The sequence below is a fragment of the Diaphorina citri genome, unplaced genomic scaffold (assembly GCF_000475195.1).
Source record: "Diaphorina citri unplaced genomic scaffold, Diaci psyllid genome assembly version 1.1 scaffold2610, whole genome shotgun sequence".
In the NCBI taxonomy this organism is placed as follows: Eukaryota; Metazoa; Arthropoda; class Insecta; order Hemiptera; family Psyllidae; genus Diaphorina; species Diaphorina citri.
This window is the reverse complement of record NW_007380028.1, coordinates 23,219-37,929: the sequence shown is the minus strand read 5'-3', so window position 1 is coordinate 37,929 and position 14,711 is coordinate 23,219. Positions and strand designations below refer to the sequence as shown.

Genomic DNA, 14,711 nt, shown 5'->3' with positions numbered 1-14,711 from the left:
AGAACGGGCACTTACGGTAGGTATATTAATAAATAAAATAATAATATAATCTTTATTTTCATAATAAAAATACGCCCATGAAAATCCTTCATCAAGCGTATTTCGGTACAGTAATAAAATACGGCTTTGTTATCCTCATAATAAAAATACGTCTACTGAATACTGATCAACCAATGAAATAATTTGTTTACATGACCGAACAGCTTTTTCATTGGTTGATTTTTTATTTAAAAAGATGGCTTCCTTCAATTTGTAAACAAATCGAAAAGCGCGAAAATTCAAATTTTTGATTTTTGTCAACGGTGAAAAAAAGTTCATGGTTTTGCTTGGTGATGTTGAGTTCAACTCTGAATCAAGCTGAATAGGTATATTTTGATGCTTTACTAATCTCATTCATGATTACCTACTAACTAAATTGCATTTAATTTATTTGTTATAGCAATACTAATCTCATAGTCCAAATGCAATACTAAGAGAGAAGAAAGTATCAATAGTGATTTATCAGAGGTTCAATTTCAACCATGAATATTCAAAACATTCTGCAGCTCCCTTTGGAGCAGAAATGTGAACAGCTCACACACTACACAGACAACTGTATGCTGAGTACATTGGAGTCAGTGTTCCCTCTCATTATTTCCGACATATTCGGCACAGATCAACCCTTGTTCAATGGGTGGAACCTGTGCAAAATTACTCATGACATCAAAAGTCGAGAGTTTGCTTGTGCATTCAATTTCTTGTTGCCAAATGGAACTATTTTCAAGATTATTTACACACTACTCAAGGACTTTTATATCAAGTACCGGTTTCCATTGGAATACTTGCCTGTAAGTTTTTCTTTTCTCATTTTAATCTAGTGAGATATAGCTGTAATGATCTCTCAAAGTAAAATGATCTACTTTGAATTGGGGTCTTATGTTACTTTAATAATGAGTAGTTAAATATACTTTTATGATTAAAAACCAAAATTTCAATTTGATTTTTTTAAAAAAAAAAAATAAAAACTTGAACTATTTTGAAACAAAAAAAGAACTAAAAGCAACTACTAAAACTTGAACTATTTGAAACAAAATGCTAGCATAGAGCGGAAAAAACTTCGAATCTGGAGGGACTTGAACTCTCGACCCCCTAGCGTGTAAGCCCAGTGTGATACTAAGCAATATTCATATTATTCATAGCTTTTAGGGATGTGTATAGGTACCATTTATTTAGGTACCATTTATACAGACCTATGTAATTTTTATGTTATTTTCGATATGTTGTATTATTGATAAATGGCAACTTAAAAAAAAACGAATTAATTTGTGAGAAGAGCCCTTGCCTTTGTTCACAATACTGTCAGCGAGTGTTCTCAACGTATCGTCATAGAGATTAGACGAATATAACAGGGTCCAGGTTTCATGCAGAGGATTGTCCAGATGGAAGTTTAACCAAATCACATCTAGAGCGTCTAATAAACAGGATTGTGATTTCTCAGCATCCACAGCGGCAAAGGGTTTGTAGTTTGGCGAGTAGATACATTTGTACACATCCTGAAATAATTTGAAATGGATATATATATGTTCGATGATTGTGATAATAGTACTTGACATTTTTTTTAAAGAGATTTGATAGAGGGACCTGTGAGCCTAGGAACTGATCCATCATCCCGCGCGCGATGTGTTCTCCAGAGAGACCTGTAACTGCTAAGGTCTCATCGTCCCAAAAGCTAAGAGGAAAGAAGGATAGGATAGAGAACGAACCTTATCCGTTTAGAGTAAAGTTCTTCTCGGACTTGAATCAATCCCGCAAACTAGCGATTACAAGGGAGGCGCTTTTTTTTAGATTTTCACTGGATGATTAAAAGGGGTCACCAAATTTTCATTTTTTTTTCAAATACGTATTCCGCAAATGTAATAGAAAGTCGTGTGATGTTCACACCAGATTTTTTTTTCTCAGTTTCCAAAAACTTAAAATTTCCCCATACGGAATTTACGCGGAAAGGACCATATAATACCGAAAATCCGAAAAACATCGAAATCCCGATAATATCGAACATCGATGTTTTGATTACGATACATCGGATACTCGATATATCGAAGTTTAAAAACATCGATGTATCGAACATCGATGTTTTCGTCTCGATGTCCCAACCCTAAGCTAAATGCTTTTTGAGCCTTTTCAATTTTATTATTTTTTTCCACCAAAGACCCATGTAAGTTACAGCAGCATTATTGCTGACTGAACTTGTATACTTGTTTGTACGTATACAGTGTTGCATTAGATAAAAGGCTTAATTTGATTATGTACAATAATTTTACTGCAAATCTTGAAACATTATTAATGTTGAAGCTGAGAGCTTCTACATTTTTTTTGGGTATCACAACACAGCCAAGTGCCTACTTTTGCAATTCTTTCCAACTATACGTACTGCAAGTGACCCAAACATTAACCAGTTTCTGGCCAGACCTAAAAACAAAGTATCCTGCTTTTTTTCGCAGGTATTTCCCAGACCATTCCAGCAGTCTCCTTTCTCACCGCTGTATAGAAATGTGCCAAATAGTGATCAGGTAGGTTAATGTATCTTTTTGTTGATACATCAGGCACCGCCATTTTGAATCAGGATGGAATGTTACAAATTTAAGTAGACTATGTCACCCTGAGTACTCTTATTAACAACCACAAAAAAATTCATCAAAAGAGATCTAGCCGTTTTCTCGTGAAAAGAGGACAAAAACAGATCTATTAGCGTGATAGACAAACATACAGACAATTTCGGCTTGACATAGCTTTGTGATATACCTTGTACCTATAGCTAGATTATTTTCAGTGTTTCCTAACTTTTTTCTTTTTCTTTTTTTGATGGTGGGCATCGAACCCGGGGACCTTCTACATGACATGTTTCCCTAAAAGAATATGCTCCTGTCATTTCAGAACGCCCTATGGACTGTGCCTGTGTTTCCATCAGGCTATCAAGTCAGATGTATTCGATATGTGATCAAACATTTCCATCAGTTTGCCCGGGAACAGCTTCAAGATTCCTCAAGCCTTGGAGAACTCAGACGGTAAACATCCGCGATTTTAGATATTTATCTAGACAGCAGCAATAGCACGTTGAAAGTACCTGTTTCCAATGAACCACTGAAGCTAAGTTGGTATCCAAATGGGTAACTATCTAGGCAATCACGTATTCTGGCTTTTCCTGGCTCCATTCAGACCAGATAAATGTCAGGAGGGGTGTAAGTAATTTGTTCTGTGTTTCCATCAGGCTATCAAGTCAGATGTATTCGATATGTGATCAAACATTTCCATCAGTTTGCCCGGGAACAGCTTCAAGATTCTTCAAGCCTTGGAGAACTCAGACGGTAAACATCCGCGATTTTAGATATTTATTTAGACAGCAGCAATAGCACGTTGAAAGTACCTGTTTCCAATGAACCACTGAAGCTAAGTTGGTATCCAAATGAGTAACTATCTAGAGGCAATCACGTGTTCTGGCTTTTCCTGGCTCCATTCAGACCAGACGAATGTCAGGAGGGGTGTAAGTAATTTGTTGCCGAATGATGCTGCAGTGAGCACCAAAGTTGTGACATAATAACACAAACAAACTGCATTTACATTACATTACAAAGGGGTCACCTGCTGTCTTTGCCTTAGCCTCCCAACAAAAAAAGGAAAAAAAAAAAAAAAAAAAAAAAAAAAAAAAAATCTGTGGTATAGTTTGTTAGCATGGTAGACTTTGGATCTCAAGAATGGCGGTTCAAATCCAAGTCAAGTCATAAAATTTATCGAGGTGTATTAATCGGGAGAACGACCTTTATGATAAGCATTTAAGTATACTTCATACAATTCAACTTTCTTTAGTTCAAATATGTATCTGGTTTCTTTGCTTCCCCAGTACCGTGCTCCCGATGACCCAGGGCCAGATCTACTCGTTCCTCAGACATCACATTGCTCACTGGCCGCTCGACTCGTCGTTCAAACTCATCCAGGAGACGTGGTTCTCGTTTATCCAGCCCTGGCGATATGCTTCGGCCTCTACCCTGCCCCCTGATACCGAGGATGACCTTAGTCCCCCCTCTGTAGACAGCGCCTGGGTATGATACTTTCTATAATATTGACCGAAGGATAGTGAGGTCTATGTTTTAACTCGAGACCGATTTGCGTTTAGATGTTTGAAATTTTGAATGATTGTTCCGCAATCGCCTGGTCGGATTGGTATATCTTCTTATATTATAAGAACGAGATCCATTCACATTTCACACACTGATCGCTCTATCTCTCTACCCTGCCCCCTGATACCGAGGATGACCTTAGTCCCCCCTCTGTAGACAGCGCCTGGGTATGATACTTTCTATAATATTGACCGAACGATAGTGAGGTCTATGCTTTAACTCGAGACCGATTTGCATTGGGTTTAGATGTTTGAAATTTTGAATGATTGTTCCGCAATCGCCTGGTCGGATTGGTATATGACTTTATAAGATCAAGGCACGTAGATCCTAGAAATTTGGGGTCCAAAAACTAAGCGGGTCCATTTTTGGTCTACCGAATTTTTTTTTTCCCAATAGATGAATTGTCTGTGATATCTGTTTCACCAAAAAGCAGTGTCATTTGGAAATGACACTGGCGACCACTTCTTCAATAGAGTACTGATAGTCACATTGCCATCCCAGTTAGCAAGGTAGCGCGTCTGCCTTGTTAGCGTCAGGTCGTGAGTTCGATTCTCGCTCCGGGGGCGAACTTTATTTAAAACGTGGCTTGTGGATTTTGTCATGTTTGACAAAATAAATTATGTTTAGTTTTATAATTATAAATAGGGCTGACTATTGTATTGATATCTAATCTTATGATTCCAATAATTTTGCAGGCCCATTTCATCGCGGATAACCTAGCAGCCTATACAAGTCTATTACAACTTGTACTGGACAGAGTTCTAAGATTAGACCTGAATAATCTATTCAATGCTCACATGGTGTTTCGAGTAGCCAAGGTAAAGTTGCCTCAAAAAAAAAAAAAAAAAAAAAAAAAAAAAAAAAAAAAAAAAAACGTATTGAGTATTAATATTTGTAAGTCCCAAGTTTCTTCTTTAATTTCATTACCTACTTCTCGAATTCGAACTCTCAATCTCTGGACCAGAAATCCACCGCGCTAACTACTGAGGTTGATGAAAATTTATGACAAACTGAGTTAATCATGTAGTTGTTTTAGCGGCTTTAGCTTTTTCCGAATGGTGATGACAGAATACAGAAGAGATGTCTTTTTGTATTAGCGAAACACCCGGGTGATGGTCGCTAGCCCTAGCCATGTTTCATTGGCTCGTCCTGAACCACAGTCAACCATCGCATCATGAGGACTTGTGCTTGTTCTTTAAAAGCAGAGAGAACTCTTTGAAAAACTACCAGCTAGCTAGGCTGGTTAGTGTTAGCTGTTCTCAGTGTTTATAATCCCACAACCAGACCTCCTATTCATGTTTAAAGTACCTTTGTTATGTTTTTGTTTCCCCAGGTGTACAGTGTGCCCAATCTAGCTCACCTGCTGAAAGAAATAGAAGCAGACCTTTACAATGATAAGTTGAATAACAAGTTTGGAGGTCCGTCAGCCAGACAGAGTGTACTTAGACTGGGCGCTTCGGAGCGCATGTTCTCTCATGAAACCACAAAGAAGGTAAGTTGACATCATATTTACCTTGACTTTGGATCTGGAGGTTGGTTGGTTCGAGTCCAAGTCATGAAAAATTCATCTAGATGTAGTAAGTAATCGGGGAACGATATTTGTGACAAGCATTTGTGACGTTGCCAGCCTAGTTAGCTTGGTTGGTAGTGCGTCTGCCTTGTAAGCGCTAGGCCGCGGGTGCAATTCCCACCCGGGGTGGCTTTTATCCTGAACGGATAATGTTCGTTCTCGGAACGGCTGGCTTTCTCCTATCCTGTCCCCTCTCTTCGATTTTTGGTGGTTACAGTTCCCTCCATTAAATCTCTTCATAATAATAGTAATAATAAAATTAAAAAAAGCGAAGGAGAAGAAAAATCCGAACACAATTCCCACCCGGGGTGGCTTTTATCCTGAACGGATAATGTTCGTTCTCGGATCGGCTGGCTTTCTCCTATCCTGTCCCCTCTCTTCGATTTTTGGTGGTTACAGTTCCCTCCATTAAATCTCTTAATAATAATAGTAATAATAAAAAAAAAAGCGAAGGAGAAGAAAAATCCGAAATTAATTCAGAAATATTCTTTTCTTTTTTAATTACAAAAGTACGCAATCAAGTTTGAATCATTAACTTCCCTACAACACGGACCACACCTGAATATGTTCAATCACAAACCCCTCCGTGTCGAGAAGAGGTCCAAATTCAAAATCCAAACACCGGGGACTACTATACCCTTGGCCGTAGATTTCATCCAGCCACAGGCCGCAAGTCCCCAGCGGGCCCCCAATGCCAAGTCCCCGGGGACTGTCACTACTGTATGCGTTGAGGTACATGTAGTATTTGTCCGGGATCGTGGTGGCTAGCCGGCGATAGGTGGGGTCTAGACGGAACAGGAAACATTTGGAGCTGCCGAAGAAAGCTTTGGATTCACGCCACACGGACGGAGTGTATGCTCCGAACACGTTGCCCTGGGTATCTTGCATGACGAGCACTGTGGAGCCTAGGGGTAAATGTAGCATGAGGATGAGGGTGGATTAATGACCAGTATTGACCAGGATCACAATCTGAGGTTTAAATTTGGTCAAAGTTTAACTCTCGGATTAATCAATATGATTCTGATCATAAAAAAGCCCAATCCGAGGCTTAGGTGTAGGGGCAAACAGCCCTAAAGGATGTGTTAGCTTCTACGAACCAATCTGATTGGCTAAAAAAAAAAAAAAAAAAATAAAAACTTGAACTATTTTGAAACAAAAAAAGAACTAAAAGCAACTACTAAAACTTGAACTATTTGAAACAAAATGCTAGCATAGAGCGGAAAAAACTTCGAATCTGGAGGGACTTGAACTCTCGACCCCCTAGCGTGTAAGCCCAGTGTGATACTAAGCAATATTCATATTATTCATAGCTTTTAGGGATGTGTATAGGTACCATTTATTTAGGTACCATTTATACAGACCTATGTAATTTTTATGTTATTTTCGATATGTTGTATTATTGATAAATGGCAACTTAAAAAAAAAAAAAAACGAATTAATTTGTGAGAAGAACCCTTGCCTTTGTTCACAATACTGTCAGCGAGTGTTCTCAACGTATCGTCATAGAGATTAGACGAATATAACAGGGTCCAGGTTTCATGCAGAGGATTGTCCAGATGGAAGTTTAACCAAATCACATCTAGAGCGTCTAATAAACAGGATTGTGATTTCTCAGCATCCACAGCGGCAAAGGGTTTGTAGTTTGGCGAGTAGATACATTTGTACACATCCTGAAATAATTTGAAATGGATATATATATGTTCGATGATTGTGATAATAGTACTTGACATTTTTTTTAAAGAGATTTGATAGAGGGACCTGTGAGCCTAGGAACTGATCCATCATCCCGCGCGCGATGTGTTCTCCAGAGAGACCTGTAACTGCTAAGGTCTCATCGTCCCAAAAGCTAAGAGGAAAGAAGGATAGGACAGAGAACGAACCTTATCCGTTTAGAGAAAAGTTCTTCTCGGACTTGAATCAATCCCGCAAACTAGCGATTACAAGGGAGGCGCTTTTTTTTAGATTTTCACTGGATGATTAAAAGGGGTCACCAGCTCCCATGGCGTAGTGCTCACTGCGCTCGCCTTGCACGCGGGAGACCCGGGTTCGATTCCCGGCGGGGTCAAGAAATTTTGTATCATGCAAATGATTGATTCCGTGACTGGCTGTTGCGGGGCCCACTCAGCCTCGTGAGGAAAATGAGTAGCTATGTAATATAATGCGCATAGCGACCGGTGCCAGCATGGTAGGTAAACATTGGATTTTAGGATTATTGAGATATTGGAAAAATCCTACAATGCTGCAGTGAGCACCAAAGTTGTGACATAATAACACAAAGAAACTGCATTTACATTACATTACCTCTCTGATACCCCCTGTAAATGGAGGAGTACACAGAGGAAAATGAGTAGCTATGGCATATAAATGCGCATAGCGACCGGTGCCAGCATGGTAGGTAAACATTGGATTTTAGGATTATTGAGATATTGGGAAAATCCTACAATGCTGCAGTGAGCACCAAAGTTGTGACATAATAACACAAACAAACTGCATTTACATTACATTACAAAGGGGTCACCTGCTGTCTTTGTCTTACTTAGCCTCCGACATTGACGCTGAAGCACAATATTATTCAGTCACGAAATTCGTCAATTTGAATGCTCTAAAATTTAAGTCCGGATTTGAAGCGAACCTGGATCCGAACCCGGATCTCCCGCGTGTAAAGGTTGAAACACACTATCATCACGTCACATCACGTGAAGCCATGGGGAGTCAGAAAGATGTAGTTCAAAGTTTTCCCATAATATTGTATTTGTCGGTGATTTCGTTCAGGACAGCCACACTACCATCACGTTAGGTCACGTAGTGTGTTTCTACCTTTAGACAAGTGACCACACGAGGTCTAACCTGGTGAAGCATCTGCATGAGACGGGTCTCCTCAATCCATTTCTCGAAGTAGATTTCATTCCTGCTCAGATCGACCGATTTAAACTTGGCGTATTTGGTGAGGAGGAAATCCGCGAATGCTTCCATCTTGTAGGTCAGGATAGGTTTGGTGCGCTGTGCCCAGAAGTCCTGGTAGTTCCTGGTAATCTCTAGGTAGGTCCGAGTGAGATGGCTGAGGTAGGTGGATAGTGTGGAGTAGGAGATGGGGTTTGGTGGATGGGACAGCATACGCCACAGCATTCTCCTCTGAACGCGACTGGTTCCGTGTACCATGGTAGTGTAGGCGTCTGTGGATTGATCAGGGTGTTTGTGGAACCGATTAGAGTGAGACTTTTTTTTCACGAAATGCCCGACAGTTAAAACAATACAAAAGTTTTTTTCTTAAAAAAGTTGCCAAAGAACAAGATTGTTGCTTCGTTGCTTTGCTGAAAACACTGCCCCCCTCCTTAAGAGGTTTGAGAGAGGAAACTGTGACTGCTAAGGTCTTTTCGTCCCGGGTCCTAGTTGTTGTTGTTGCAGCTTGAGTTGTAGCCGAATGGTGATGGCAGAATAAAGAAAACATATCTTTTTTCTGCCTGATATAGTAAAAAAGAGTTACAAAGTTACCTGCAAAGGTCTTCAACGAAATCTCCTGTCCGATCTGCCCAAACAAATGATGCATCAAGTACTTCATATAGTCCTCATTCAACAGTTTCCAATGTGATGGGATCATAAAAAAAGAGTTACAAAGTTACCTGCAAAGGTCTTCAACGAAATCTCCTGTCCGATCTGCCCAAACAAATGATGCATCAAGTACTTCATGTAGTCCTCATTCAACAGTTTCCAATGTGATGGGATCATGTTTAGGTTGATATAATAGTTCTCTTTAGTGAGGAGTATAATATTCTCCCTTTCTGCCGCAGTTAGCCCGGAGTGCCGGAGAATGTGCTTGTTACAGTTGTCCCCTTTCTGCGAAACATTGGGAGTCTTCGTGTTCTGCGACATATCTTTCAATTTGTTGGACATTTATTTCTTATTTTATGCTCGTTTATTTATATTTATTTCACTTTGTTAGACGACGCCGACCCTAAGGAAAGGCGAGGAAGAAGAAGAAGATTTCACTTTGTTAGACGGGTTCAATCTTCATTTAACTGAGGGTGATAATTTAGCAGAGGAAATTATTCATAGGCAGTAGGCAGGCAGGCGGAATGGTGTTGTATCTACAGCCACTTCCTCAAGTTGATTTCGAGTAGGAGAATGCTAGCCGTTCCGAGAACGAACCTTATCTGTTTAGGATAGAGTCCGCCCTGGGTGATAATCTACCCGCGACCTAGGTTGGTATCTTTTTTAATTTCAAGATCTCTCTCTCTCGTGAATGATTGTAAAAGGTAATCTGCTGCTTTTGCCTTAATCTCTGAAATTAACACCTAAAGCGCATTCAGTCACGAAAATCGATCATTTATAGATTTAAAATTTACAAGGCTGGCGGCCTAGTGAAACATTTGTTTAATTGCTACGAAACATTTTTTACATCTTGTTTCCATTATTCCAGGTATCACTCCTAGTGACCCGTATTCATCAGGCCATCGCCCACTGCACCCTAGAGCTCCGGTCTCCCCCCGCCCCCTCCCTGTCCCTGTGGAAAACCATACAGGCGGAAATTCACGAACTTCTCTACGGGTACTCGTGTCGACCGCCGAAGTGCGACAAGAACAGCCGCACCAATTTGACGCATACGATACGATATTTGAGTCAAGCGGCACAGTGGTTCTGCACCATCTTCAATGTAAGTAATCAACCGGGTCCCATGGCGTAGTGGTCACTGCGCTCGCCTTGCATGCGGGAGACCCGGCTTCGAATCCCACGATCGACAAAAATTTTGCACTCAATTCAATTCAATTATTTATTTATTGAACATAATAATAGATATACAAAGGTGTTTTTCCCAAGTCAATATTGACTTCTAAGAAAAACTTGTTATATTATTCAACGCTGAATGAAATAACTTCTCACACAATAAAATATTGTTATGAAAAGCCCATTCATTCAACGAAGATTACAATATACTCGTTTTTCGATTGCACATAATTATTTCAACGGGTTACTTTCTGGTGTTCTTGTGTTGACCCAGCATATAAATGAGAAGTGCTGTGTCTCTTCTCGCGCATCTGATTAGAGGCTTACTAGGGGATGGGCACGTTACGACACACAACATGCCTTTAATGTAGCAGTTGTTTCATTGCTACAAAATAAAAACGGCTGTAACATGTCGTATGTCGTATACAGTATGTCGTATACAGTACAGATGTGAATAGAATACAAAACTCCAAATTACATTTTCTGAGCAAGAAAATGTTTGGACGGTATTCTCCCGTTTTATCAAACAAAGGAAATAACAAATTGATGTGAAATGGCCCATACAACAGTCAAATAGTTAGGGGGACTCTATTTACATACTGCCTTTTATATTTCAGATTCCTCAACCTCAAACCTCTGCCCCCACCTTCAACTCAACCTATGATGAATCTACTCAGTGTAACCTGGACCATACATTGGATAACACTCTGGTTACAGGACCTCCCCGGCTAAATGTGACCAATGGGAGTGAAGAGGAAGCTGACTCCATGTTTCTACCGGTAAGTTATATATGTAGATTTGGCCAACCTAGTTTTGGTGGGTAGCGTGTCTGACTTGTAAGCGCTAGGTCGCGGGTTCGATTCCCGCCCGCTGATTTTATCCTAAACGGATAATGTTCGTTCTCGTAACGGCTGGCTTTCTCCTATCTTGTCTTCCTTCTCTCTTCGCAATTACAGCTCCCTCTATAGAAACCTCTTTACTTTTATTTTATAGGTGTGACCTTGAAAAAAAAATGACCTATTGTAATACTTTCTCATTACTTTAATAGCAATGGAAAGTGATAAAGAGGCCTTCATCTTCACTATGAATTCATGATTTTTTCCTTTTTTGTCACTCTCTTAGAGTAGATTTTTAGATTTTATTAATGCATTCCCATTTTCTCACCTGATTAGGAGTCGAGTCTCACGCTGAAGTCAATGCAGGAGAGAGTACGTCGTATGAAGTATGATGGAGATCCAGACCTGCTACCTCCCGGTAGTGGTGAGATACGCTGGCTAGTCAAACTGTTCTACTATTTGTCCTGCCAAATCAATATAGCTGTAAGTACAAGATATTTTCTTCAGCTAGGGGTTTTTTTTAAAGAGGTTTGACAGAGGGAACAGCAACTTCCAAGGTCTTATCGTCCCGAAATATAAGAGAGAAGGAAGACAGGATAGGAGAAAGCCAGCCGTTCCAAGAGCGAACATTATCCGTGCGGGGTAAAATCCGCCACGGGCGGGAATCGAACCCGCGACCTAGCGCTTACAAGGCAGACGCGCTACCAACCAAGCTAACTAGGCTGGCAAAGATGTCTTATGCATTAATTTATAATTAATTAATTATGTTGTTTTCAAATGCTCGGAGTTGCCTATTAGGTCATTTTCCCTAATTAAGTACTTAATTAATTATAAACTGTTCTCTCCCCTCAGTTCTACGACCAAATCCAAGAGATCTACTCACGCGAGTCTGGTCTGCCCTCGCTGATTCTACACGCTACACTGCTGCCCCCTTGTGTCGTCTATCAGTACCGACTTCATTCCTGGGCCTTCATTCCCGCTCCCAAAGTCCCCGTTCAGCTTCCTGCCCGCCTCAGTTTGCGATCTTTCGCCTCGTGGGCGACTATTCTCAAGCTGGGGTTCCATACAATCCTCCTATGTGCGGTATTCGGGTGTCATTATACGCTGGGGATAGCGATGGTGCTGCTCCTGTGGTTCCTTACCGCACTACTCAAATACGAACTGAAACGAGTGTGTTCGGGTTTGTTCGGAAATTGAGCCTCAGTTTGCGACCTTTCGCCTCGTGGGCGACTATACTCAAGCTGGGTTTCCACGCAATCCTCCTGTGTGCGGTGTTCGGGTGTCATTATACGCTGGGGATAGCGATGGTGCTGCTCCTGTGGTTCCTTACCGCACTGCTCAAATACGAACTGAAACGAGTGTGTTCGGAAATTGATTCGGTCAATATCGTGTCTATACCCTGTGTTGAACGCTAGCTTACAGGAAAAATAAACCACAGTCATTATACGCTAGGAATAGCGATGGCACTGCTCCTGTGGTTCTTTACCGCACTGCTCAAATACGAACTGAAACGAGTTTGTTCGGGTTTGTTCGGAAATTGATTCGGTCAATATCGTGTCTATACCCTGTGACCTGTGTTGAACGATAGCTTATAGGAAAAATAAACCACAGACGTCCGTGGCGTGGTTCTTTTGATCTGAAGCGGAGATATAAATAACGAAGTGCTGTAGATATGTTGACGAGGAAACCTAAGTTCAAGCTGCTCAAGAAACAAAAATGAGACACTCTTTTTGAAAACAAGCTTTTATTCACAATAAATAATAGGTACTTAATATTTATAAACAAATTGTACTTGATTCTTATTTTCTAGTGTACAAATACTTCGTGTCAATACAGAGCCAATCGCTTTTGGATATCTCAGCATTACTAAGAGCCTCCTTTAGAGCCCATTCACATTTGTCGTTCTAGTGGGAACACTCTCATTTAAATCACATTGCCTACAGGACATTTTGTGACGTCTTGAAAATAATGATGAGAAGTACCTATATCTACTCATTGAGTACCTTGTATATTTTATTACACCAACCTCAGTGGTGCAGTGATTAACAAGTTGGACTTCGGATCTGGAGGTTGGTGGTTCGAGTCCAAGTCAAGTCACATAAGTTTTATTAAAGGTGTACTAACTGAGTTAGGTACTGGTCTAACTCACTGTTTAAAGGTCTACCTGATCAGGTGTCAGGTATACCTGATAGTGTGCTGATCAGTGTGCTGATCAGGTATACCTGACAGACGGACCTTTTCAGCCGTACCTCTCAGGTCTAAATGATCAGGTGTCAGGTATAGGTACCTGTTAGAGTTGATAGTGTGTGTGCTCATCAGGTGTCAGGTGACCGGATCAGGCGTACCTGTCAGGTGTACCTGTCAGGTCTACCTGATAGTGAGTGGCCGGAATTACGTAACTTGTAATTGTGGATTTTACCAACCTTCTTTTTGGCCCCTAACAGCCTGTTAGCTTAACAGCTCTGTTAAACCTATACAAATCAAATGGAACTTAACAGGTTGTTAGCTTAACAAGCCTTTTAATTCTTCTAAAGGCTGAAAAAATATTGGTGAAATCGACCATAAGTTTTGTAACCCATCAGGACACACTTAACACATTTATGACACATTTATTGTAAAAATAAATGGCTTTTAAAGCCGTAAGTTGTATTAATATTAACATATGAATGAGTATTCCACAAACCTTTACCCAACTCCTATACTCATATCCTATTGTTGTTTTGTTGTTGATGTTGTTGTTGTTGTTGTTGTTGTTGTTATTGTTGTTGTTGATGTTTTTAAAGGTAGGTAAGCTATAAAGGTAGGTTGGAAGTAGCAATGACACACTACGCAGACTTAGTGCCTTTCCATTAGTGTACATTTAATTTTAATGTAGGCCGTGTGTCATGCCATTAGGACTAGTACACTCGAAGGTAGGTGGGTTAGGTAGGTCACAAAAAGTATTGGGATACCTATAGAATATACCTAGTTATAGATTGATAATAATGTTTCTACCAATGCCTACTTCCCAAGTACCTATACGTAACATTATCTCACAACTATTAAGTGGATATTATTACAACTTATTATCGCACTTTTAAAAGTTAGTTAGCTTAGTTGGTAGTGCGTCTGCCTTGTAAGCGCTAGGCCGCGGGTTCGATTCCCGCCCGGGGCGGATTTTATCCTGATGGGATAATGTTCGTTCTCGGAACGGCTGGCTTTCTCCTATCCTGTCTTCCTTCTCTCTTCAATTTCGGGACGATAAGACCATAGCAGTTACAGTTCCCTCTGTCTCTTAAAAAAAAAAAAAAAATGCATTTTCGACAGCTCTTGGAAGGTAGCGTGCCTGTCTTGTAAGTGCTAGGTCGTGGGGCAAACATTATCCTAAACAGCTGAGGTTTGTTCCCAGAATGGCCGGTTTTCGCCTATCCTGTCCTCTTTGATTTCGGG

At 40.4% G+C, this 14,711-nt stretch overlaps 2 protein-coding genes across 3 annotated transcripts; one reads left to right on the top strand and one right to left on the bottom strand.

Annotated features, from left to right (window-relative positions):
- Positions 1 to 521: 521 nt before the first annotated feature.
- LOC103519216 (sphingomyelin phosphodiesterase 4-like) lies at positions 522 to 13,240 on the top strand. The gene is made up of 11 exons (XM_026830790.1): positions 522 to 827; positions 2,481 to 2,549; positions 2,914 to 2,947; positions 3,248 to 3,344; positions 3,878 to 4,076; positions 4,850 to 4,972; positions 5,488 to 5,646; positions 10,142 to 10,375; positions 11,064 to 11,225; positions 11,619 to 11,765; positions 12,135 to 13,240. The coding sequence occupies exons 1-11, from the start codon at positions 522 to 524 to the stop codon at positions 12,477 to 12,479; spliced, it is 1,875 nt and encodes a 624-aa protein (XP_026686591.1). The 3' UTR covers positions 12,480 to 13,240.
- LOC103519212 (TLD domain-containing protein 1-like) lies at positions 6,196 to 9,793 on the bottom strand. 2 transcript variants are annotated; one of them, XM_008484293.3, is made up of 4 exons: positions 9,345 to 9,793; positions 8,572 to 8,897; positions 7,184 to 7,394; positions 6,196 to 6,629 (listed from the first exon to the last, which is right to left on the bottom strand). In XM_008484293.3, exons 1-4 carry the CDS (start codon positions 9,613 to 9,615, stop codon positions 6,265 to 6,267), a joined length of 1,173 nt encoding a protein of 390 aa, XP_008482515.1. In that variant the 5' UTR covers positions 9,616 to 9,793; the 3' UTR covers positions 6,196 to 6,264. The 2 variants fall into 2 exon arrangements, with proteins under 2 accessions (XP_008482515.1, XP_008482516.1); XM_008484294.3 differs by lacking the exon at positions 9,345 to 9,793 and adding an exon at positions 9,217 to 9,316.
- Positions 13,241 to 14,711: the final 1,471 nt, after the last annotated feature.

Excerpts from the sequence above, each read along its gene's own strand:
- LOC103519216 (XM_026830790.1), top strand. The coding sequence starts at position 522 with ATGAATATTCAAAACATTCTGCAGCTCCCTTTGGAGCAGAAATGTGAA. Across the intron at positions 2,550-2,913 it reads ATGTGCCAAATAGTGATCAG|AACGCCCTATGGACTGTGCC; the intron begins GTAGGTTAATGT and ends CTGTCATTTCAG. Across the intron at positions 11,226-11,618 it reads CTGACTCCATGTTTCTACCG|GAGTCGAGTCTCACGCTGAA; the intron begins GTAAGTTATATA and ends TCACCTGATTAG.
- LOC103519212 (XM_008484293.3), bottom strand. The coding sequence starts at position 9,615 with ATGTCCAACAAATTGAAAGATATGTCGCAGAACACGAAGACTCCCAAT. Across the intron at positions 8,898-9,344 it reads TTCGTTGAAGACCTTTGCAG|ACGCCTACACTACCATGGTA; the intron begins GTAACTTTGTAA and ends ATCAATCCACAG. Across the intron at positions 7,395-8,571 it reads TCATGCAGATGCTTCACCAG|GATGTGTACAAATGTATCTA; the intron begins GTTAGACCTCGT and ends AAATTATTTCAG.